This window comes from Phyllobates terribilis, unplaced genomic scaffold, assembly GCF_046119375.1.
Source record: "Phyllobates terribilis strain yellow unplaced genomic scaffold, ASM4611937v1 Scaffold_2__4_contigs__length_985480577, whole genome shotgun sequence".
Taxonomy (NCBI): Eukaryota; Metazoa; Chordata; class Amphibia; order Anura; family Dendrobatidae; genus Phyllobates; species Phyllobates terribilis.
The window spans coordinates 56,159,728-56,181,902 of NW_027362762.1; the positions used below are offsets into that span (position 1 = coordinate 56,159,728).

General features: G+C 45.9%; 1 protein-coding gene across 1 annotated transcript in view; it reads left to right on the forward strand.

Annotated features, from left to right (window-relative positions):
• The window catches only part of PCF11 (PCF11 cleavage and polyadenylation factor subunit), a 17,709-nt gene extending 5,344 nt beyond the window's left edge, over positions 1 to 12,365 (forward strand). Inside the window, exons 3-16 of the mRNA XM_073661707.1 lie at positions 2,581 to 2,766; positions 2,917 to 3,123; positions 3,385 to 4,424; positions 4,504 to 4,687; positions 5,004 to 5,397; positions 5,491 to 7,091; positions 7,992 to 8,094; positions 8,648 to 8,764; positions 9,026 to 9,134; positions 9,221 to 9,404; positions 9,506 to 9,661; positions 9,757 to 9,849; positions 11,571 to 11,606; positions 11,874 to 12,365. Of these exons, the coding sequence (XP_073517808.1) occupies positions 2,581 to 2,766; positions 2,917 to 3,123; positions 3,385 to 4,424; positions 4,504 to 4,687; positions 5,004 to 5,397; positions 5,491 to 7,091; positions 7,992 to 8,094; positions 8,648 to 8,764; positions 9,026 to 9,134; positions 9,221 to 9,404; positions 9,506 to 9,661; positions 9,757 to 9,849; positions 11,571 to 11,606; positions 11,874 to 12,092 (4,629 nt within the window). The 3' untranslated portion in view covers positions 12,093 to 12,365. The remainder of the gene's footprint in view (positions 1 to 2,580; positions 2,767 to 2,916; positions 3,124 to 3,384; positions 4,425 to 4,503; positions 4,688 to 5,003; positions 5,398 to 5,490; positions 7,092 to 7,991; positions 8,095 to 8,647; positions 8,765 to 9,025; positions 9,135 to 9,220; positions 9,405 to 9,505; positions 9,662 to 9,756; positions 9,850 to 11,570; positions 11,607 to 11,873) is intronic.
• The last annotated feature ends 9,810 nt before the right edge of the window (positions 12,366 to 22,175 follow it).

The following is a 22,175-nucleotide window of genomic DNA, read 5'->3' on the forward strand; positions in this document are numbered from 1 at the left end:
CTAACTAGGACCTTCCCTGACTTTGGTGGGACTGCCTGTGTCCCTATAGTTTAAGCAGTGGTTGGACAGGGTGTGTATCAACAGGGACATGTCATATTGGCAAGGTAAATTATAGCTACTGTATATTCATTAAAGGGGTTGTCAAGTATTTTGCTTACAGTCTGTAGTCGTCTGAATCCACACAGCATACGTACAGCATGCTGTCAAGATTCTCCAGTGGTCATCAATGTCTGATTGGTTGGGGTCCGATCATCTGCCATCTGTGGCGGCGGCTTCCGGCCGGAAGTGCTCACCTGCGGAGCTGGCTGTCTTTTGATTGTGGCCGCCGCAGGGTACTGCACATTCACCTCCTATTGATTTGAACAGAAGGTGGATATATAGTACCCTGCGGCAGCCACTATCAGAAGACTGCCAGCTCCATAAGCGAGTACTTCCAGCTGGCGGCTGCCGACACTGGTAAGAGCTGATCGGCTTGGGTGCTGGGTGTTGGATCCTGGCCGATCGGACATTGATCTATGCCAGCATTGATGACCTAAGGATAGGTCATCAATGAAAACATAGTGGACGGCCTTTTTAACAAAAGACAAGACAACTCCTTTAATACTGGAGGTAAAGGACCACAGTGTTTTTTATAGATTTTTTGCTTTTTTTTTTTTTTTTTGCCACAATCGATCAGTAATGAGTGCATTAAAATACTGACAGATTGTTGTCTTCAGCCGTTTCCAGCTTCACTCCGGTCCTCTGCATCAAGTGACCTAGAGTTATCTGTCTGCTCACACAGCGACTTGTGTGGACCGGAAGTCACTTTGTCTATGCAAGTCTGAGGCTCAAAACAAGGCTCTCATGGACTTACATTAAGTCAGCTGGATGAGCCGGCAAGTAGAGGACTGGAGCAGCGCGGGAAACAGCAGAGGACAGCGAAGGGTAAGGCTATGTGCCCACGATGCAGAAATGCTGCATATTTTTTCCACATCTCCCTGACAGGAAAAAACGCATGCGGATTTTACATACGTTTTTCCCACCAGGTAGAAGCGTTTTCGCATGCATTCCTGCATGCGGGTTATCAAGCTCTTTTCCAAGCGATTTTAGCATCACTTGGAAAAGTGCTTGACAACTTGTTCACACTATATAAATCCACGCAACCGGCATGGATTTATATAGTGTGACCAAGTTAATAGTTAAAAAAAGAATAAAAATGGTAAAAAATAAAGATTATACTTGCCTTCCTATGACCCCTGGTGTTTTCTCCACTGCATCCGGTCTCTTGTACGGCTCGCGGTGGTGTGAAAGGACCTTTCATGACGTAATTTAGTCATGTGACCGGTCACGCGACCGCCGACGTGATGGGTCGCGTGACCTGTCACATGACTAAATTACGTCACCGCAGGTCCCTTTAGACCGTCGCGAGCCGTACAAGAGACCGGACGTAGCAAAATTAATGGACATGCTGCGTCTTTTTCCGCAGCGAAAATTTCCGCAGCTTGTGCACAGCACATGCGGATTATCATTCGGGACCATGGGGCACCTATTACCAAGCGTTTTCACTGCAGAAATTCCACGGCAAAAAACGCATAGTGGACACGCAGCCTTAGTATTTTAACATGCTACTAGCACACACATTACTGATTGTTAACAAATGGGGCAAGAAAAAAAAATGCCTGAGTGGTCTTTTTAAAAGCGAGAAATTCTCAGATGTGCCGGTATTTGCTAAGAGAAACCTTGCAGTAGAACTGATGGGTCCCTTTGGTGTTGAGGCGCCTGCACATCGGGCGAACTCTTATAGTGGCCGTGTAGCGACGGTGAAGGACATATCCTAATCTAGTCTCAACAGAATTAGAACTTGTAACTTTGTAACATGGGACTAGGCATTTAGAACTTGCTTCAGGCGTTTTGTTGGGGGCTTTTTGTTTGTTTTTCTCCTGGCATTATGTACATTTTTTGGTGTAAATTCCTCTGTTCTGCTGAATCCGATGTTTTCGTGTTCCTGAGATGTTGCTCCCTCTTCCTTATATGTAAATCTACTCCTTTTAGGCAACTGGTCATGGCTCCAAAAAAGTTGATGAGCATGCCATATTGGCTGAGGAGTAATTTACATGCAGGAAAGGTGGGGGGCAATATCTCAAGAACAGGTGCAGGAACATAAACTTTTTTTCACTTGCATTTTTCAGTCTGAATCATCTACATAAAATTTAGTGCATATTTTAATGTGGGTTTTTTAAAAAAAAAAAAAAAAATTAGGAACAAAACTCTGCTACTAAATGCTAACACCAGATTTGGGAGAACAGGTGGAAAGATACCAGGCAAAAAAAAAAAAAAATGATGCGAGATCAGACAGTAAATTACAAGTGTAAGGGTTCATGCAGATGTCTGTGCAAATCGGTCCCAAGTGGACGCAGCTCTCCTCATCCCGAGTGTGACAGCCTCCTAAAAAATATATGAAGCCCCCCTCGCTCGGTTTGGGAGAGCAGCGACCAGTCCGTGCATTGCGGTCCGAGATCCGCAGACGTCTGAGCCCTAAGAGTGAATCTGCTGCCGTTTGTCCAGTGCACGGTCAATACACAATGTTTCTCTTGTTTCCAGGTGGATGAAAATACTAGGAAAAGTTTATATAAATTAAGGTCCACATGGGATGAAATATTTCCCTCCAAAAAACTGTATGCACTCGATGTACGGGTCCAGCAGGTGGACCCAGCGTGGCCCATCAAACCTTTACCTCCAAATATCAATTCACCCAGTATCCATGTGAATCCCAAATTCCTTAACAAAGTAAGTACAGGAAATGCATTTACCTTCTGCTTTTTTTTTTTTTCCTCTTTGTGCGGCAGAAACATGAGAATTATTTTTTTTACTTTTCTCCTGGTGGTGAAGTGTTTTGCTCATATCCTATATATTTTTGTAACTTTTTTATTTCAATAGTCAGATGAAGCCACTAAAAGTGCCAGTGCCACCTCAACGTCCAAATCGGCACCTCGTGTCCCACCAGTGAAAGCCCCCGAGGTGCAGAAGCCGGTGCTGTCGCAGGAGCAGGTCATCCGGCAGCAGCTGCTGATGAAGCAGAAGCAGTTGTTAGAACTGCAACAAAAGAAGCTGGAGCTGGAACTGGAGCAAACAAAGGCGCAGCTGGTGAGTGAGGGGTTAAGCCCAGCTTAGACACTGGTTTCCAGTTTGGTCAGCATCCAGCTGAACCGCTTACATGATAAATCGTGTGCGGGGATATAAATCCTAGCGTATATATTAATATCTGAGGTACGGCGGCTTGGCCCTGTGCAGAGTCGAAATACCTGCATGTAATTGAAATCTAAAAAGACTATTTGTGCCATGCCCGACCATGTATGGAGAGGTATGGAGGTATGGAGATGTTAACTGTCGTGTTTTTATATCTAGGCCAGCAGTTCAAGTTCTGTCTCTGTACCTACGAAGCCCGAGGTTCCTCACCAGTCTCTAAAGGTCTCGCTGCCCACCTCCACTCATAGTGACAAGGGAAAAGCGTCGGTGCCTCCTCAGCCCGTGGAGAAGCCAGCCGTGCCAACCAGAGACCCTCGACTTAACCGAAATAGTCAGCATTCGAAGGATCAAGGATCTAAAAAAGAAGTGAAGGCAAACCTGCATCCACCTGAGCCTAAACCAGCCAAGCCTGCAGCTATCGAGAAAGTAAGCTCATCGACAAAGCAAGAAAAGAGCAAGACGAGCGATAAAGTACCCAAAAGGGAAACTGCACATACAGACCATAAAGGTAAATCGAAGTCGCCTTCTCCTATGAAAGCTAAAGTACCGCATTCAAAGGACTCAAAATCCACCGACTCCGAAGCAAGTAAGCGAGACCCAAGAATACGCAAGCACCTGCGTGACAAAGCCGATGACAAACCCGAAGAAATAAAGGAAAAAAGGCGAAGCACAGACAAGAAAGAGGATCACAAATCTTCTGATCATCGCCAGTCGGGAAACAGGAGCAAGATTGCAAACGGCATACAGAAAAGTGAGCCGAGCCTGAATGACGGTGACAAGACAACTACAAAACCAAGCAGAGTCCCCGGGCGAAAGAGATCACGATCGCGCTCCCCAAAAACTCGAACACCTGTGCTGTCACCCAAGAGGCGAGAGAGGAGATCGCCAACCAAAAGAAGGCAAAGAAGCCTGTCCCCAATTCCTTCACTTCTAAAAATCGGCAAGGTGCGCCAGCCTGGCGGGAAACCATCTCATTCGGAAGAGTTTCCTCCAAGCACACGAGATGAGCGAAGTAAAAGAATCCTGAAGATAGATGCCAGAGATAGCAGGAGGCCAAAGAAAAGCTCGGAGGAAAGATCGCAGGATCCAGCCACTCAGACGTCTATCAGGTCCACCTCTGAGCCAAAAGAAAATGTGGAGAACTGGCAAGAGTCAAAGACCAGCAAGAGGTGGAGGCCCGGCTGGGAAGAGAGTAAGATGTAAGTAATGTACAGTTCACCTTACTGGACAATGGAGCGGAAAAGCATCTTCCCTGACTAATCCGTGTCTTCATTGCAGGTCACAAAGCAGAGATCACCATCAGGGTAACAGAAGCACACAAGCGAGACATCGAGACAGCTGGCCGAACAAGAGCGTTCTCTCACCCCGGACGCCAAAGCAACAGGCGTGGCTCAGCGTTGATGCCGATCTAAAAATCCCGAAGGAATTAACAAGTGCCAGCAAGGGCGAACTGCTGAAAAAGGTAAATGGTGAAATATCTTGAGAAAGATGTAAGGTTCTGCATTAAGTCTTGGCATTGGGTGAGAAGGGGCATCGTATGACATGTTATATGTGAGCAGCGTGCAAAGAATTCACGAGTTGTGTCAAACTGCTAGGTAAGTTGTTGCATGGTTTCATAAAGGAAAACCATGTGTTTAGAGGCATTTTGTCTGTCGTTTAGGGTCTGAATGTTTTTAGTGTATTCTTTCAGGTCACAATTCTTTGTGCTAGTTGGTAAATTGATATACATGATCGCAGTTGTATGTCATGCTAAGGTTTTACCATTTTTTTTAATGCAGGCCAACGAGCGTCTGACGTTGGGGGAGATCACTCAGGATGAGTTCCTCGTGGTCGCTCATCAAATTCGCCAACTTTTCCAATACCAAGAAGAGAAGCAAAGATTCAGCGTATGGGACAGTCCCACAGAGGACCCCCAGGGCCTCGGACAAAAGAAGCCGCTCCTGTCCAATGCAGAGTTAAATTATTACGAGCACAAAGCGAAGCTGAGGAGAACGCAGGTTCAGCCCTTCATGGAAGGCTTCATCGATATGGATGAAATGGATGTGGACGTCAGAGAAAGCGACCTCGATGAATTGATCCAAAGGGCTATGTCACCGGAAACGAGACCTCACACGGATGAGCTGGTACATGATATTCACAGGAGACAAGATGATCAGAGAGAGCTTTCTACAGGTGGGTTTCCTCCTTGACATTTTTCACGGTCGGCTTTTTGTTTTATTTCCTTTTTGTCCTCATTTTGCTTTTTGTTTTTTTTCATTCCTGAAGGTATAAGAGAAGAACAGAGGTCCTCATACAATGACACCTATCCCAAGAGACCGCGATATAATGAAGCCGATCAGACCTTTGCAGACGATAAAGCACGAATTGGAAAGGACAGCATACAACATGTTGGCCTGCTCGAGGAGAGGAGATTATTGCTTGAGACCCCAGCCCTATTACCTGGCCCTGGCGGCAAAGTATTCGAAGATCCCACCAATGTAATAAACGCAAGAGTGGATTCTCCTGCAAAGCCCTGCACACTATTTGAGGAATCGTCGGGTCTGAGAATGGACCCTCTTTTCGACAGCGATTTAGTTGATGCGCCAAGATTTGACAAATTGACTGGGCAGCCTGTTAACCCACTCGTGCAAAGATTCGAAGGACAGAACCAGATGGTTCCTAACCCCCCAATTGGAAACCAAATGTTGGATGTCCTACAAGGTCCACAGAGATTTGAAGGACCACAGAGTAGACTTATGGGCGGTTTTGATGGTCCACCAGGAGCACCATCACGATTTGATGGCATGCAGTCAGTGGGGGCTGCAAGGTTCGAAGGCGGATTAGGCCCACAAAGGTTTGATAACGGATCCGGACAACAGAATTTCGAGGGCCATCTAAGGTTCGAAGGTCCCCAGAGATTTGATGGTGGATTAGGACCCCAGAGATTTGATGGTGGATTAGGACCCCAGAGATTTGATGGTGGATTAGGACCCCAGAGATTTGATGGTGGATTGGGACCCCAGAGACTTGACGGTGGATTAGGACCTCAGAGGTTTGATGGGCCTTCCCGACCTCTGTTACAGCCGAGGTTTGAAGGTCCTCAATGCACATCGGTGCGGTTTGAACAACCAGTGCGATTTGACACCATGGCCGGGCAACCTATGCACTTTGATGGGCCTCATGGTCCACGGTTTGACACTGCTCCAAATGCCAGGTTCGACGGGCTTCCCGGGCCAAGATTCGATGGTCCTAGGTTTGATGGGCTACCAGGTCCAAGGTTCGATGGACCTCTAGGTGCAAGGTTTGACCCAAGTCCACAACCTTTAATGCGATTTGATGGACCAATGGGGCAGAACGTACCAAGGTTTGATAATCCGCAAGTCCATAGATTTGAGAACCAACCACTCCACATGCAACGATTCGATGTCATCCCTGGACAGCCTTGTCAAAGATTTGATGGTCCACCCGGGCACCAGACCCCACCAAGATTTGATGGACCAATGCAAATGCAGCAACGGTTTGATGGACTGATGCCTCAACGATTTGATGGTCCGAATCCACAGCCGAGATTTGACGTGCCCGTCGTACATCCGGGTCCACGGTTTGATAACTTACCATCTACGTCTATCGGACAAAATGTTCCACCGTTTGGGCAGAATGTTCCATTTGAGCGTCAAAATATGTTTCCTGGGCAATTTCAAAGGCCGGATCAAAGGTTCGATCTGCCCCAGGGCCCCGGATTCTCCGGTCCACCTGCCCCTGTGGTCCAGGGATTTCCAAATCAACTTTCAAGACCAGCTGGCCCTTTCTTTGATGATAAAAATCCACAAGGGCCTGGATTTGGACACTTCAATATGCCTGTTGGAAATCTGCAGCCTAATCCACAGGTGAGTGATGTATTTTGGGTTTTTTACTTAAAGAAAACGCTGAATGTTTTATTATTGTAGCATGTTTACCTGCGAAACATAAGGACTTGGGGTCCTAAATCCTGGTTTTGAGCTGTTTGACAGCTACTATTATAGAGAACACAAGACTCCTCGGGCGAGCCGGGGCCGTTCCTTACATGGGGGGAGTCAGGGGAGAGAGCCTTCAACCAAATGGTTGGCCGATAGTGTATGGTGGGAACTTAGGTGTCAGATTTATATTTGACTCCTGCTTCACACTGCAGCTTTGCTTGCTGTAGGACCAGATTCCATGAAAGTTGTCACATAAAGCCATATTACTAGAAAAATATCAACACCTTTCGATTTGCTGATTGCATATTTGATACATCTTTGACTCTTGGCTTTTGACCCTCCAGTTCTGGCATCATTACCTCGGGGCGAGTTCACATTATAGGTGCACTTTTCATTGGGGGATTTTTTTTATATATATATATATATATATATATATATATATATATATATATATATATATATATATATATATATATATATATATATATATATATATATATATATATATATATATATATATATATATATATATATATATATATTATTATATAATTGTATTGATCAGAAATGCTACCATTGTAGAAGCACCTAGGGTTCACATACAAACCCGCCTCCTATTAGTACATGGCAGTTGCATGTCCGGACTCTACAGGAAAGCGGCTGCGGCCGGTGCGTAGATGATGTGTTACTCTGTAAATATCCGGCACTCGAAAACATTTGAGTGCGTTACCTATAATTTACACCCAGCGAGGACCGAGCAGTGAATGACATGCTACAAGGGAAGCGCAATGCTTTTATTAACCCTTTTTCTTTTTTTCCATCCTGTTCTAGTTTCAGCCTATGGACGGTATGGCCCAACCTGCACCATTTACCCAAGAACCTTTGTCCTCAGCACAAATGACGAACACCGGAGTGTTTCCCCCCAACCAGTCAGGTATGTCCCCTAAACATGGTTTCCTCACACTTCAGGCAGCGCGGCTGTGATATTTTATGTGGAGTGGAAGTTACTGGGGTATTCGCATCTTATGTGGTACTGCCATAGTGTTGGGGTCTGCCATCCCTCTCCCGGTTATGGGCGGGCCCTCATTAATGGTAATCTATTACATATCCACTGGATAGGGAATAAATTACTGATCATTGGGGACTGCTGGGTTTTGATCCTGGGAACTGGGGGGCTCTGGAACCAAGGTAGCTCAACCCCCCCTCCTCCTCCTTTCTTAATAATGAGTGGGCTAGTCCCCACCAATCATACGGTGATACTGGGGAAGATCCCTTTAAAATGGGCTGAAGTCCGGTGTTTTCATGCAGCCCTCACTGCTGCTTTTCACATCAGAAGGGACATTGATGTGAACAGAGCTCATCCCTTGTGTCACATCCCTTCTCACAATACAGTCTTTCAATTTTCCCACTTATGATATGGTGACCACTCCAGAACAGAAACGTCGTCATGGTATCCTTTGCTTATTGTGTGTTTTTTGTTCTTCCAGGACCTCCATTTCCAAATCCAGAAAATCACTTGGGTCAGCTCGATGTTAACGAATTATTCTCCAAGCTGCTTTCCACGGGAATACTAAAACAGTCTCAGACTGAAAACACCTCCTCCCGTAAGTAAATGTCGGGGGACGTTACCTTTAACACAAATGTGAACAGCAGCTCAAAGCTGATTATTGTGGAGTGACCTTTCCAAGACCCCATATTCTGCCTCTGGGTAATAGACGGTTCACAACTTTAACATTATTAAAATAGTTATAATGGACATGGAGTCCGTGTGGGGACATCTCGCCATCTACTGCAACATCGAGCCATTAAAGTTCACGATGTGCTGAAAAAAACCTTCACGTTGTGATATCCTCATTGTTTTCTAGAAGCGACAGAGGCATCGACTCAATCTACACAAGAGGAGGAAGAAGAGGAGCCGTCGGAGGATCAGGATGTTCCCGACCTCACTGGCTTCTCTATGGAAGATCTGAAACAGTGAGTAAAGTGTCTCAAAAGTTGTCATCAAGTAAAAGCTGAAGTTATGTCCCAAGTTTTTAATCCCCTCTCTTGTCTTCCTGTAGCCGCTATGATAGTATAATAGTCCGCCTGTACACTGGCATCCAGTGCTACTCGTGTGGGATGAGGTTTACCAAGTCCCAGACCGATGTCTACGCCGATCATTTGGACTGGCATTACCGACAAAACAGAACGGAGAAAGATGTGAGCAGGAAGATAACTCACCGCAGATGGTACTACAGCCTAAAAGTGAGTCCTGATCGGATACAGCGTGGCTCATGTAGCTTTTAAGCTCTTCAGAAAATCTGTTGCAAAACTGGACGCCAACATTTTATTTTTATTCATTTTAGGATTGGATAGAATTTGAGGAAATTGCTGATTTGGAAGAAAGAGCTAAAAGTCAGTTTTTCGAAAAAGTACACGAGGAGGTTATATTAAAAACTCAGGAAGCAGCGAAGGAGAAGGAGTTTCAGAGTGTGCCGGCCGGGCCCGCTGGAGCGGACGAGGTATCGGATTGTACTGACCACTTTATTTTTTTTTGTCACCTGGGTTTACAAAGGCTGGAGTCGTCATATTTTTTTTTTTTCCCTTTTCCTTGCAGATTTGTGACATTTGTCAAGAGCAGTTTGAACAGTATTGGGATGAGGAGGAGGAGGAGTGGCATCTGAAGAACGCCATGCGTGTCAATGAAAAGGTAAGCGCTGCTTAGATAGAGGGGCCGTTACTGCCACCCCGGTCAGCGGGAGTCTAGAGATTAAGGTTACAAAGCAAGCAAAACGTAAGCCCGCCAGCCGGTGAAATAAGCAGAGCGTTCCTTAAACGCTGCTGAGATTGACTGCTGCATTTAAATGGTTAACAGCAGCATCGGATGATGCTGTTAGTCACTTATGCCTTTTTTCCAATACAAAAAAAAAAAAAATGTATTTGGTATCACAAAAGTAAAAATCAAAGCTCCAGAATTGCTGTTTTTTGGTGCGCACCAAAGCAAATAAATGCACCTCAAAGCGATCAAAATGTCATACGAAACTCAAAATGGTATAAATTAAAAACACCTCGCTGCGCAAAAGATTAAAATAACTGACATTGCTATATGGACAGAAAAAAAAAATTGCCAGGAGATTTTTTTTAATTTTTTTTTTTTTTTAACCCTTTCGCAATCTTGGGATTATTTGTTTTTGCATTTTCGTTTTTTGCTCCCCTTGTTCCCAGAGCCATAGCGTTTTTATTTTCTTGGTCAATATGGCCATGTGAGGGCTTATTTTTTGCGGGACGAGTTGTACTTTTCAACGCCATTACGGGAAAACGGGAAAAAAATTTCAAGTGCGGTGAAATTGCAAAAAAAGTGGAATACCACAGTTGTTGTTTATTTTTTTTACCACGTTCACTGAATGCTAAAACTGACCTGCCATTCTTATTCTCCAGGTCATTACGAGTTCGTAGATACCAAACATGTGTAGGTTCTTTTTTATTTAAGTGGTGAGAAGAAATTCCAAAATTTGGTTAAAAAAAAATAGCGCCATTTTCTAAGACCCGTAGCGTCTCCATTTTTCGGGATCTGGGGCCGGGTGAGGGCTTATTTTTTGCGCGCCGGGCTGACGTTTTTATTGATACCATTTTGGGGTAGATCCGATGTTTTGATCGCCCGTTATTGCATTTTATTGCAATTTTGCGGCGACCAAAAAACGTAATTCTGGCGTTTAGCATTTTTTTCTCGTTACGCAGTTTACCGATCGGATTAATTATTTTTTTATATTGATTGGGCGATTCTGAATGCGGCGATACCAAATATGTCTATGTAGGTTTTTATTTTATTTTGAAAGGGGGGTGATTTTAAACTTTTTATATTTTTTTTAAATTTTTTATATATTTTTAAAAACTTTTTTTTTTTTTTTCACTTTTTGCACGAGACTAGAAGCAGCAACTGTCCGATCGCCTCTGCTACATACTGGGGATCAGCAGATCCCCTGTATGCAGCAGAAATGGTCCTGTGCTATGAATGCCGACCACTAGGTGGCGCTCATAGCGACCAGCTCATGACAACCACAGGCGTCTGCTGCAGACCCTGGGTTGTCATGCCTGCCCATCGGTGACCTGCGATCACGTGACGGGGGTCGCCGATGGGCGGGGCTTAGGACGCGCTTCCCGGAAGTGCGCGTTAGATGCCGCTGTCGGAGATTGACCCGCGGCTGTTGCGGGCACATGTCAGCTGTAAGAATCAGCTGACATGTGCTCGGTTCAGTGTGGGCTCAGCGCCGGAGCCCCCGCTGAACCGGGGGAGGTAGCCTGTGACGTACTAAGACGTCACAGGTTGTAAAGGGGTTAAAGTGCACCTTGAATGTCGTGAAAACAAAATATTCTTTAAATGCATTGTAATTTTTTCTTTAGCATTAACGTTTCTTGGTTTCCTTTTCTCAGATTTTCCATCCATCCTGCTACGAAGACTATAAAAATGTAAGTACTGTGCAGTGACTTCATTGTGCCGGCGTTATGTATTGAGTCTTGTAAGTAACTTTTGCTTTTTCACAGTAACTTTCCATACTACAGGGAAAAAAAACTCCATAAAGGTAACTGGTAGTGATCCTTTACTGCTACCTAGTAACACATTCTTGGGGAAAGACCAAAACTTGTCATATAACCGCCTGTACATTTTTGTCTTTATCATTGCAATCAGAAGATTTTACTTCTCTGCATTTACTCGTCTCCCCCCTCTTCTTTCAGACGTCCTCCTTTTTAGATTGCTCACCGTCCCCTAGTAAAACACTTCTAGAAAACCCACTGAATGCGATGTTGAGACTCGTTAAAGAGGAAGTGGCGGACACTTCCGACCCCGCAGTCAGGGTGAAGGAGGAGCCCGCTGCCGACAGCGCAGCCGCTCAGTGCGCCCACTCCATACCTCTGCTGACGGAGGTCAAACCCGAAGCTGACCATCCGGTGTAAAAATCCGCAGAACAGCAAAAAATGCCGTCTACGAACACGAAGAACGTCTTGCTGGGGCCCGGACCCTGGATACCTATTTGGTTACTGAATACATTTTTGTATTTGATTTTTTTTTTCTTATGCTGCCTGCACAGTTTCATGTGTGTAAAAAAAAAAAAAAACAAAAAAAAAAAAAAAAACCCCATTCTGTAAATGTGTGCAGATTGTTAAAGAAGAGGTATTGTATGATTTTCACCTGACTGTAAATTATAAATAAAATTTATTTTTGCTATACATGGAGTGTAATGTTTATGCACGCCATTCAGAGGTAAAAACTAATAATAAAATCTGCTCTCGTTTTGGTTGGAAATGTAATTTTTTTTTTCTTAGATGGGTTTAGTGAATTGCAGGATTTTTTTTTTTCCTCTTTATGCAAAGTTATAGGAAGAATAACTTTTTTTTTCCCCTGTGTTGTTGGCTTATAGTGCAGCTTTTTATTTATAACACGGAAACTGGACGAGTAAAAAACAAAAACAAAAAACTACACCGGTAAATGAGGGAACGGAAACTTTAATTTAAGTAGAAGACTAAAGTCTACACCAGGCAAGAAGCGTGTAGATAATCTATACCCAGGCTAGATCTCGCCGGCCCGGCCGCTCGCTTTATTTTCAGTGTTCAGCTTCTTGAATGATTTCAGTACAAATGAAATGTTCACATTTAATTACTAATAAAAATTATTAGAATGAAAATTTATCGTCTTATTGTAGTTTTGTTTTCGGGATGGGAGAAAATCTACATGGAGTCCTATAGGGGATGGGGAATATGCCGCTGACGTCTTAATAGTAAATCTATTCCCACATATCATTAATCAATTTGCACATATTACTAAATATATTTTAGACCTGGTGAAGCTGGTATATTACTTTAGATAATCCATGTCAGAATTGGCTTGGTAATCCTTTATGAAAGTTTAACTCAGTCGAGTGACGACATCTTATTATTCTTCCTCCCTGCTGCTGCTTCATCTCTGCCCTCCCAGACTGATTGACAGCTCCTCACTATCCCCCCTCCCTGCTGCTGCTTCATCTCTGCCCTCCCAGCCTGATAGCTCACTGTCCCTCCTCCCTGCTGCTTCATCTCTGCCCTCCCAGCCTGATTGACAGCTTCTCACTATCCCCCTCCCTGCTGCTTCATCTCAGCCTGATTGACAGCTCCTCACTGTCCCTCCTCCCCTGCTGCTGCTGAGATCTCGCTGTGCTCAGTACAAGCTGCATCTGTCAGGCTGGATGTGTGAAGGCTGAATACATTTGGACTCCTTTTTTTATATGCCATTCTGACATGGATCATCAAATTAAATACTCCAGCTTCATCAGGCCTAAAAAATATATAATTTATGCAGCTTATATAGTAAAATCCAGTGGCAGATTTGGTTTAAAGGGGTTATCCAGGAGCTCTCACTTCCAACATATACAGGTGGGAGGCGGACGCAACTTTGACTGCCCCTTGCCAACTCTTGTGTACAGTCCGGCACATCAGCAAAGGCCTCTTGCATCCTGGTGTGGAAGTGTTTCAGGAGGGATTGTATTTCACATGCTGAGCAGCAGATATTACTTTAAGGGTATGTTCACACGTTGCATTTTTGCTGTGTTTATTTTTCTGCAGGCAAAACCTGCTCTAGGCAGTAAAGAAGCTGCTTACTAAAAGAAGCTTTTGCTGCTTTTTTATTGTCTCTTGTACATGCTGATAAGGTTTGGTGTCCCCTCCTGCCCCCCCCCCCCCACACACACACAAAATGATGCAAATTCTTTAGGTTTTTGCTCCAAAAACACAGTAAAACCTGATGTCTGCTTTTTTGCACTTACTCATTGCTTTCTATGGGTGAAAAAAAAAGCTGCAAAAAGGCTGAAAGTGACACTCTGCAGTTTTCCAATTCGGTCAGGAAAAAAAAAGTGCATGAGATTTCTGAAATCTCATAGCTTTTGCTGGTACTGTAAAATGCAGCTTAAAATTTGCATAATAAAATGCAACGTGTGAACATAGTCTGAGGCTGCGTGCCCACTATGCGTTTTTCAAGTGTTTTTGCCGCGGAATTTCCGCAGCGAAAACGCTTAAAAAAACGCTTGGTAATCCGTGCCCCATGGTCCTCAATGATAATCCGCATTTGCTGTGCACAAGCTGCGGAAATTTCCGCTGCGGATTATCATTGCGGAAAAATACGCAGCATGTTCATTAATTTTGCAGACACGCAGCGTAATCGCCGCCATTGACTTGCATTGGACCGCGTGACCTCTGCATCTGCACATGCGGATATCATACGGTTCAATGTGCGGATGGTACCCGGGTTTGGAGAAGAGGAGACTCTCATCCAGACCCGGGTACCATAGAACCTGTTAAAAAAAGAATTTAAAATAAAAAATAAAGATTTATACTTTCTGATGTCCTCCCGGTGTTTTCTCCCCTCCGTCTGGTCTGCTGTATGGGTCGCGGTGTTGTGAAAGACCTGCCATGATGTCATTTAGTCATGTGACCTGACACATGACGTCGCCGCCCAAGACACCGGACGCAGCAGAGAAAACACCGGGAGGACATCGGAAGGTGAGTATAATCTTTATTTTCCCCTTCTCCCATGACAGCACCACCTGAGAGAGGGTATCCGCCCACCAAGGACAGGAACCTACTGAATAAAAAGGCGGTACCTCTCCTCCACATCAGTTTTGGTTCCTGTCCCAGATGGGAGCCTCACCAGGTGGTACCTCACGTACCTGGATTATGGACGGTGCGGCCTGGAGGCCGTGGAAGCAGCAGATGGTCCCTGTTCCCAGCCCGTCTGGCTGCTGCCCGGGTCTGCGTGTGGGGAGGAGGTGCTGTTTTTTTTTTTGGATTCCTCCCCACGTGCGCCGGGGCCTGCGGCCGGGTCTGCGCCTCGCAAAGATGAACTGAGCGCGCCGGCCGGCAGGTCTTCCGGGCTGCGCACGTGGGGGTCGCGTCGCACCCTGTGACGGAGCGCGCCGGAAGTCCGGGTCTGCGCATGCGCGGGGTGCTGACGCGCCCTATCACGGAGTGCGCCGGAAACCGGGTCTGCGCATGCGCGGGTGGGAAGCTGTCATCCCGCTGCAAGCGCGCCGGGTGCCGCTGGGCTGCGCACGCGCAGAGGCAGGTGGATCTGCGGGTAGCGCGCCAGCTGGCTAAAATAAAAAAAAAAAAAAAAAGATTTGAGATGAGCACGCTGCCGGAAGGGGAGGAGCCTAAAGGAGGTGAAGCCCTACTGCTTTTAAGGATGGGGAGCAATCAGGATGGCGGTGTCTGCATCCCCGCCATGATGGATGAGGAACTGCAGTCACCTGGGCAGCAGCAGCCACAGCCATCAAAGCAGCGCAAGCAGCTCAAACAAATGGAACGGGAATCTTCGCATCGACAAAGTCACAGCAGTGAGGGGCGTACGAGTTCCGGCAAGACTGGTCAGAAAAGACTTCGTCAGTCCACCTCCGCCAGATGGGAGCCCTCATGTGAACGGCAACCACCGCCTCCGGTACCCTAGTCTGAACGGCAGTGTGGTGAGTGATCTTCGTGAAAGTCTCACCTTGAATAATGTGCTCTTCTCTCTCTCTCTCTTTTCCTCCTTCTTCTCCTTTTATTTCTTGGGGCAGGAGGCGAAGAAGTGTAGTGCTAAAAATAAAAACAGGGAGTGTGCTTTATGCAAAATCGGTCTTCCCACCTCCTATGCCAAAAACCTATGCTCGGACTGTATTCAGAAAACCATTGCAGAGGAGTCCCCCAGGTTTTCTTTAGAATTAAAGGATCTAATCCAGACAGAGGTCAGAGAGTCTTTAAGAGGCTTAACCTCACTCAAAAAGAAGAAGCGAAAACTAGTTTCTTCAGAATCAGAGGAATCAGTGGAGTCCCGTTTTACGAGAGAACTGCCTTCCTCCTCTAATCAATCCTCATCGTCATCGGAGTCTTCGGATGATGATGGGGGGGGGGGGGCAGACCTTGTTTTTCGGTTGATAATACTGAGAGACTAGTTAAAGCCGTCAGAGGGACTATGGGTATTACCGATACCAAAGTGCCCAGAACAGTCCAGGATGTTATGTTCGGGGCCTTAGACCAAAGGAGGAGACGCTCATTCCCGGTCAATGACAGGATTAAATCTCTGATAGAAAGGGAATGGAAGAAACCGGAGAGGAAGGGTCAGCTGCCGTCATCCTCCAAGCGGAAGTACCCCTTTGAGGATGAGGATGAGGATGCGGCTAAATGGGACAAAACCCCTAAGATTGACGTGGCCATTTCAAAATCTTCAAAAAAATCCACTCTGCCCTTTGAGGATTTAGGAGCCTTAAAAGACCCGCTGGATAAAAAAGCGGAGTCCTTCCTTAAGCAAACCTGGGAGTCGTCAGCAGGGGCCCTTAAACCGGCACTAGCAGCGACCTGCACTGCTAGATCTATGATGATCTGGCTTCAACAATTGGAAGACCAGATCAGGGGGAATGTGTCCAGGGAGAAAATTCTATCAGACCTTCCTCTTGTGCAGGGAGCGGCTGCATTCCTGGCAGATGCATCGGCAGATTCAGTTAGGCTGGCTGCCCGGTCTGCAAACCTCTCTAATGCAGCCCGTAGGGCGCTATGGCTCAAGAGCTGGCCAGGAGATGTGCAGTCAAAGTCTAAACTGTGCTCAATCCCTTGTGAGGGGGACTTCTTGTTCGGCAAAGGTCTAGATGACATCCTAGATAAAGCCGCAGACAAAAAACATGGATTTCCCACGGTGTCTGGTTCCCGATTTAACAGTTCCTTTCGGAAGAGAAAATACAGCCGCAGTAAAGCTCCCAGAGACCAAGGTAGCTGGAAAGACCGAAAGCCGTATAGCAGAGGCTTCATGTTTGGGGGTCCCTCCTCCGAGAATAAGAAAGCCCCTAAGTGACAGTTCCCCCCAGGTGGGAGGAAGATTGTCCCACTTCCTGCCTGCCTGGAAGGAAATTTCATCCAATTCTTGGATCTTAGGGATAATCAGGAGGGGGCTCACATTAGAGTTCAAAAGCAGGCCCAAGAACACTGTCAAAATATCAGCCCCCAGAGGTTTAGCGGAACAGATAGCCTTACAGCAGGAAGTTCTCTCTCTGCTCATGAAAGGAGTTCTGGTGGAAACACCTGCACCCGAGCAAGGAAGAGGATTCTATTCGACCCTCTTCCTAATAAAGAAGCCGGACGGCTCCTTCAGGACCATTGCGAACTTAGAGACTGAACGACCATTTAATCTACAGGCCTTTCAAGATGGAAACAATAAAATCGGCCATAAAGATGTTATTTCCGGACTGTTTTATGTGCGTCCTCGATCTGAAGGATGCCTACTACCACGTCCTGATTTTGCCAGATCATCAACAGTTTCTAAGAGTAGCTGTACAATTCGGCAGGCACGTAAGGCATTTTCAGTTCGCAGCTCTTCCCTTTGGCATTCCCATGGCGCCGAGAGTCTTCACAAAAATCATTCTGGAGGTCACAGCGCACTTGAGGGAAAGAGATATTTTGGTCATCCCTTATCTGGACGACTTCTTAGTAGTGGGCAGATCAAGTCAACTCTGTGCTCTAGCCCTGGCGGACGTCATGGCCAGTCTAAGACGCCTAGGTTGGCTGTTAAATCTGGAGAAGTCAAGGCTGGAACCAAAGAGGGTTCAGTCTTTCCTGGGTCTCATTCTGGACTCAGAAAACCAATCCTGTCTTCTGCCAGAGGAAAAGAAACTGAAGATCAGATCCCTAACATCTCAGGTTGTCAGCAATCCGACCATGACCCTGAGGAGTGCAATGTCTCTGTGGGGTACAATGACGTCTTGCATCCCGGCGGTTCAGTGGGCCCAGCACCATTCCAGATGTCTTCAACAGGAGATTCTGGCAGCGGACAGGCGGCTCAAAGGTCGCCTGAATGGGAAAATATCTCTTCCAGATGTTGTGATCAACTCCCTGGACTGGTGGACATCTCCGGTCAACCTATCTTTGGGGGTTCCTTGGACCTTCCAGGTGTCGGATACAATTACAACAGACGCAAGTGCGGAAGGTTGGGGAGCTCACCTAAGGGATCGTTCTGTACAAGGCCTCTGGTTGGACAGCGAGACAAGTCTCTCTTCCAACATGAAAGAGCTGTTGGCAGCCAGAAACGCGCTAAAAGAATTCAGTTCTGTTCTTCAGGGTCCTCACGTCAGGATAATGTCAGACAACAGATCAACAGTCGCCTACATCAATCATCAGGGGGGTACCAGGTCTCTCCCTCTGATGTTAATAGCGGATCAGATCTTCAGGTTTGCCGAGAGTCGGCTGGTTACGCTCTCGGCACTGCATATAAAAGGGGAAGAGAACATAAAGGCCGATTTCTTGAGTCGTCACATCTTGAAACAAGGAGAGTGGGAGTTGAATCCAGCCGTTTTTCAGCAGATTGTGGATCGGTGGGGACAGCCCCAGATAGATCTGTTTGCAAACAGACACAATCGGAAGACCGAAACCTTTTGCTCCCTGAATCCAAAAGAGGGGGCGTTTGCGGTGGACGCGCTGCAGATTCAGTGGGATTTCACTCTAGCTTATGCCTTTCCCCCTTTAGTACTGATCCCTACTATCCTGAGGAAGATCCGAGAGGAACGGACGAGGGTTATATTGATCGCCCCGTTCTGGCCCAAGAGACCATGGTTCACTTGGATGAAGAGAATGTCCCAAGCAGATCCATGGGTTCTTCCGGACATCCCGGATCTCCTCAGGCAGGGCCCATTCTGTCATCCCCAAAGAGCGGGCCTGCATTTGACCGCTTGGATTTTGAGAGGTCGCTATTGACGCAAAGGGGGTTTTCTCCAGATCTTGTTACTACCCTTCTAGCAAGTAGAAAGCCGATAACAACTAGAATCTATGGTAGAACCTGGGCTAAGTTCTTGTCTACCTCGGGTCAGTCTGCCAAAGGGAGGATTCCTATTGAGGCCATACTAGAATTCCTCCAGAAGGGGTTAAACATGGGACTAGCCACCAGTACTCTTAAGGTACAGGCATCGGCTCTGGGGGCACTGTATAATTATGACTTGGCAGCAAATAGATGGATCATTAGATTTATTAAAGCCTGTCATAGATCCAGACCTATTCCTGTTCCAAGAATGCCTCCTTGGGACCTTAATTTAGTTCTGGAAGCATTAACCAAACCTCCCTTCGAGCCCTTAGAGGTTTCAGAAAAAATCTTAACTTTAAAGACTGCGCTATTGGTGGCCCTGACATCAGCTCGTAGAGTCAGTGACTTACACGCACTATCCGTTAACCATCCATTCACTCAAGTATGTATGGATAGAGTAATCTTAAGACCAGACCCGGCCTATCTTCCAAAGGTAGCCTCCAAGTTCCATAGGACGCAAGTAATCACTCTCCCTTCCTTCTATCCTAATCCTAGGGATTCTGAGGAACATAAGCTTCACACCTTAGATGTTAAGAGGGTGTTAGTCCAGTATTTGGAAGTGACAAAAGCCTGGAGAAAGAGTGACGCTTTATTTATATCCTTTCAGGGGGCTAGGAAAGGACTTAAGGTTACAAGGGGGACCATAGCTAGATGGGTCAGGGATACTATTACCTTAGCCTACTCTTCTAGCAATCTGCCGGTTCCTGAGAACCTGAAGGCCCACTCCACCAGGGCTGTAGCTGCTTCCTGGGCTGAGAAGGCGGATGTGCCCATCGACATTATATGTAAGGCGGCAACTTGGTCATCCCCCGCTACATTTTACAAACATTACCGTCTTGACCTTTCCTCTTCTACTGATCTGTCCTTTGGTAGAAGGGTGTTGCAAGCGGTGATCCCTCCCTCTGGTATTTGATCTCTATAAATCTCTCAGGTGGTGCTGACATGGGAGATGGGGAAAAGATCCTAGTTACTTACCGGTAACGGGATTTTACAGAGCTCATGACAGCACCCTATTAATTCCCTCCCCTTTATCACTGTGGTGTGCACTTTTTTTAAGGTGTTTAGTACATATGTTGAGGTGGTGGTTATGTATTAACCTGTCTTCGGAGGCCCTCTCATGCTCTGAAACAAAACTGATGCAGAGGAGAGGTACCGCCTTTTTATTCAGTAGGTTCCTGTCCTTGGTGGGCAGATACCCTCTCTCAGGTGGTGCTGTCATGGGCTCTGTAAAATCCCGTTACCGGTAAGTAACTAGGATCTTTTTTTACCATTCTTATTCTTTTTTTTAACTAACTTGGTCACACTACCATAAATCCATGCCGGTTGCATGGATTTATATAGTGTGACCAAGTGGTCAAGCACTTTCCAAGTGATGCTAAAATCGCCTGTAAAGCGCTTGATAACCCGCATGGGGAAATGCATGTGAATAACGCTTGACAAACGCTTCTACCTGGCAGGAAAAACGCATTTTAAATCCGCATGCGTTTTTCCTGCCAGGGAGAAGTGGAAAAAATATGCTGCATTTCTGCATTGTGGGCACATAGCCTTAGGGGAGAAATGCCCTTAATTATTCTGCTGCATCGGACCATTTGGTATCAACAGCTCCGACACAGACAAGTGTCTCCATGGTAACAGACAACGGTGTAGTCAGATCCTGCCGTCCATTTTCCTTCTCACTAATGTGCAGTCATGGACAAAAGTTGAGACTTGATGCAGGTTTTGGTTTTCACACATTTTGCGGCTTCAGTGTTTTCAGATCTTTAGGTTGGACGTTTCTATGGCTACTGAAGTACAATTATAGACACAACCCAAATATTTTTTTTTTAATGTTTTTATTTTTGCACATCAAAAAAGAGAGGTCATATCTGCTTTTAAAGGGGACACTGCAAGCACAGAATGACTGTTCAAACCAAGTCCAGGCGCTCGGTGCATCATGGAGGGGCCAAACCTTTTAAGAGTACCTTGGTTTCCCTCAATCTGCATCCTTCTCTGGCTCTATGAAGCCAGAGCTGTCAATCAAAGACTCAGGGGGGAGGAGATAGAGGCAGCTTTCCACATACTACTTTCCTCTCCATCTCCTCCTTCCCCGCACTTTCTTCTTTGATTGACACCTCTGGCTTTATAGAGGTGGAGAGAGAGGAAAAACTAGTAGGTGGGAGTGTTTGGCTGTTCCAAGGTGCTTGGTTTGAACAGTCATTCTGTGCTGACATACTTAATTTTTAAGTACTATACACTGCAATGCCACAGTATTTTGTGTACTTGACCTTTTATGAAGCCCAGTCTATAGCAGCCATGGAGGAAGCCTTCAACAAACAGGATACCAGCAGTCGCGTCCTTTTCATAGATTGGAGCTCGCTCGTTAGGCTGTGTTCACACGTCCAATAATAATGTGTCCTTCAGAAGAAAAATGGATGGCCAGTTAAAGGGGTTATCTGGGACGATTTAAAGGGACTCTGTTGGCACAAAATGACTGTTCAAACCAAGCACAGGTGCTCAGTGCTTCATGTCCATCGCCAAACATTTAACCACACCTTCCCACCTGCTTGTTTCCCTCTGACTCCACCTGTCTTGCCCTATGAAGCCAGAGCTGTCAATCATAGAATAGGGGGTGGAGATTGAGGGAAATCAAGCAGGCGGTGAGGTGTATGTAAATGAAACAGAAAAATAAAACAAAACACCCCTCCATTTTCAGTGGTTTTGTCCTTCATCGTTGAAGGTAGGAGACTGGGGTATGATCAGCTCACATAGGGCTCTGTTCACACATCCCCGTACCCATGTAATAGGACGTGTACATCCAAGTCCTCCTGGCAGATCTATCCTTCCCTGGATCCTCCATTCCTAAAATGTGAACCCTCCCCTAATTAAGATCCCACCAAATGTGACTGTCGTTCTGAGACAAAAACTGTTCCCATTTAAAGGGGTCGTCCACTTCTGGTGACAATCATTTTTTAATATTTTAATGCATGTATAAAATCACTTTTTGCAAGTGCGTTATATTAAAAAAATGTTAACCCCGTTTGGCTTTCCCAGGCTCTTTAGTTATCCCTTGATGTGGTCTGTGATCATAAATCCCAACAGAGAGGAGCCCAGGAAAAAAAGACAAACTATCTGTAATAAGGAGCTCACTGATGGATCCTCAGTTAACTCATTCCACAGCCAGCAATGGACAATGCAAAAACACAATAAGCTGGCAA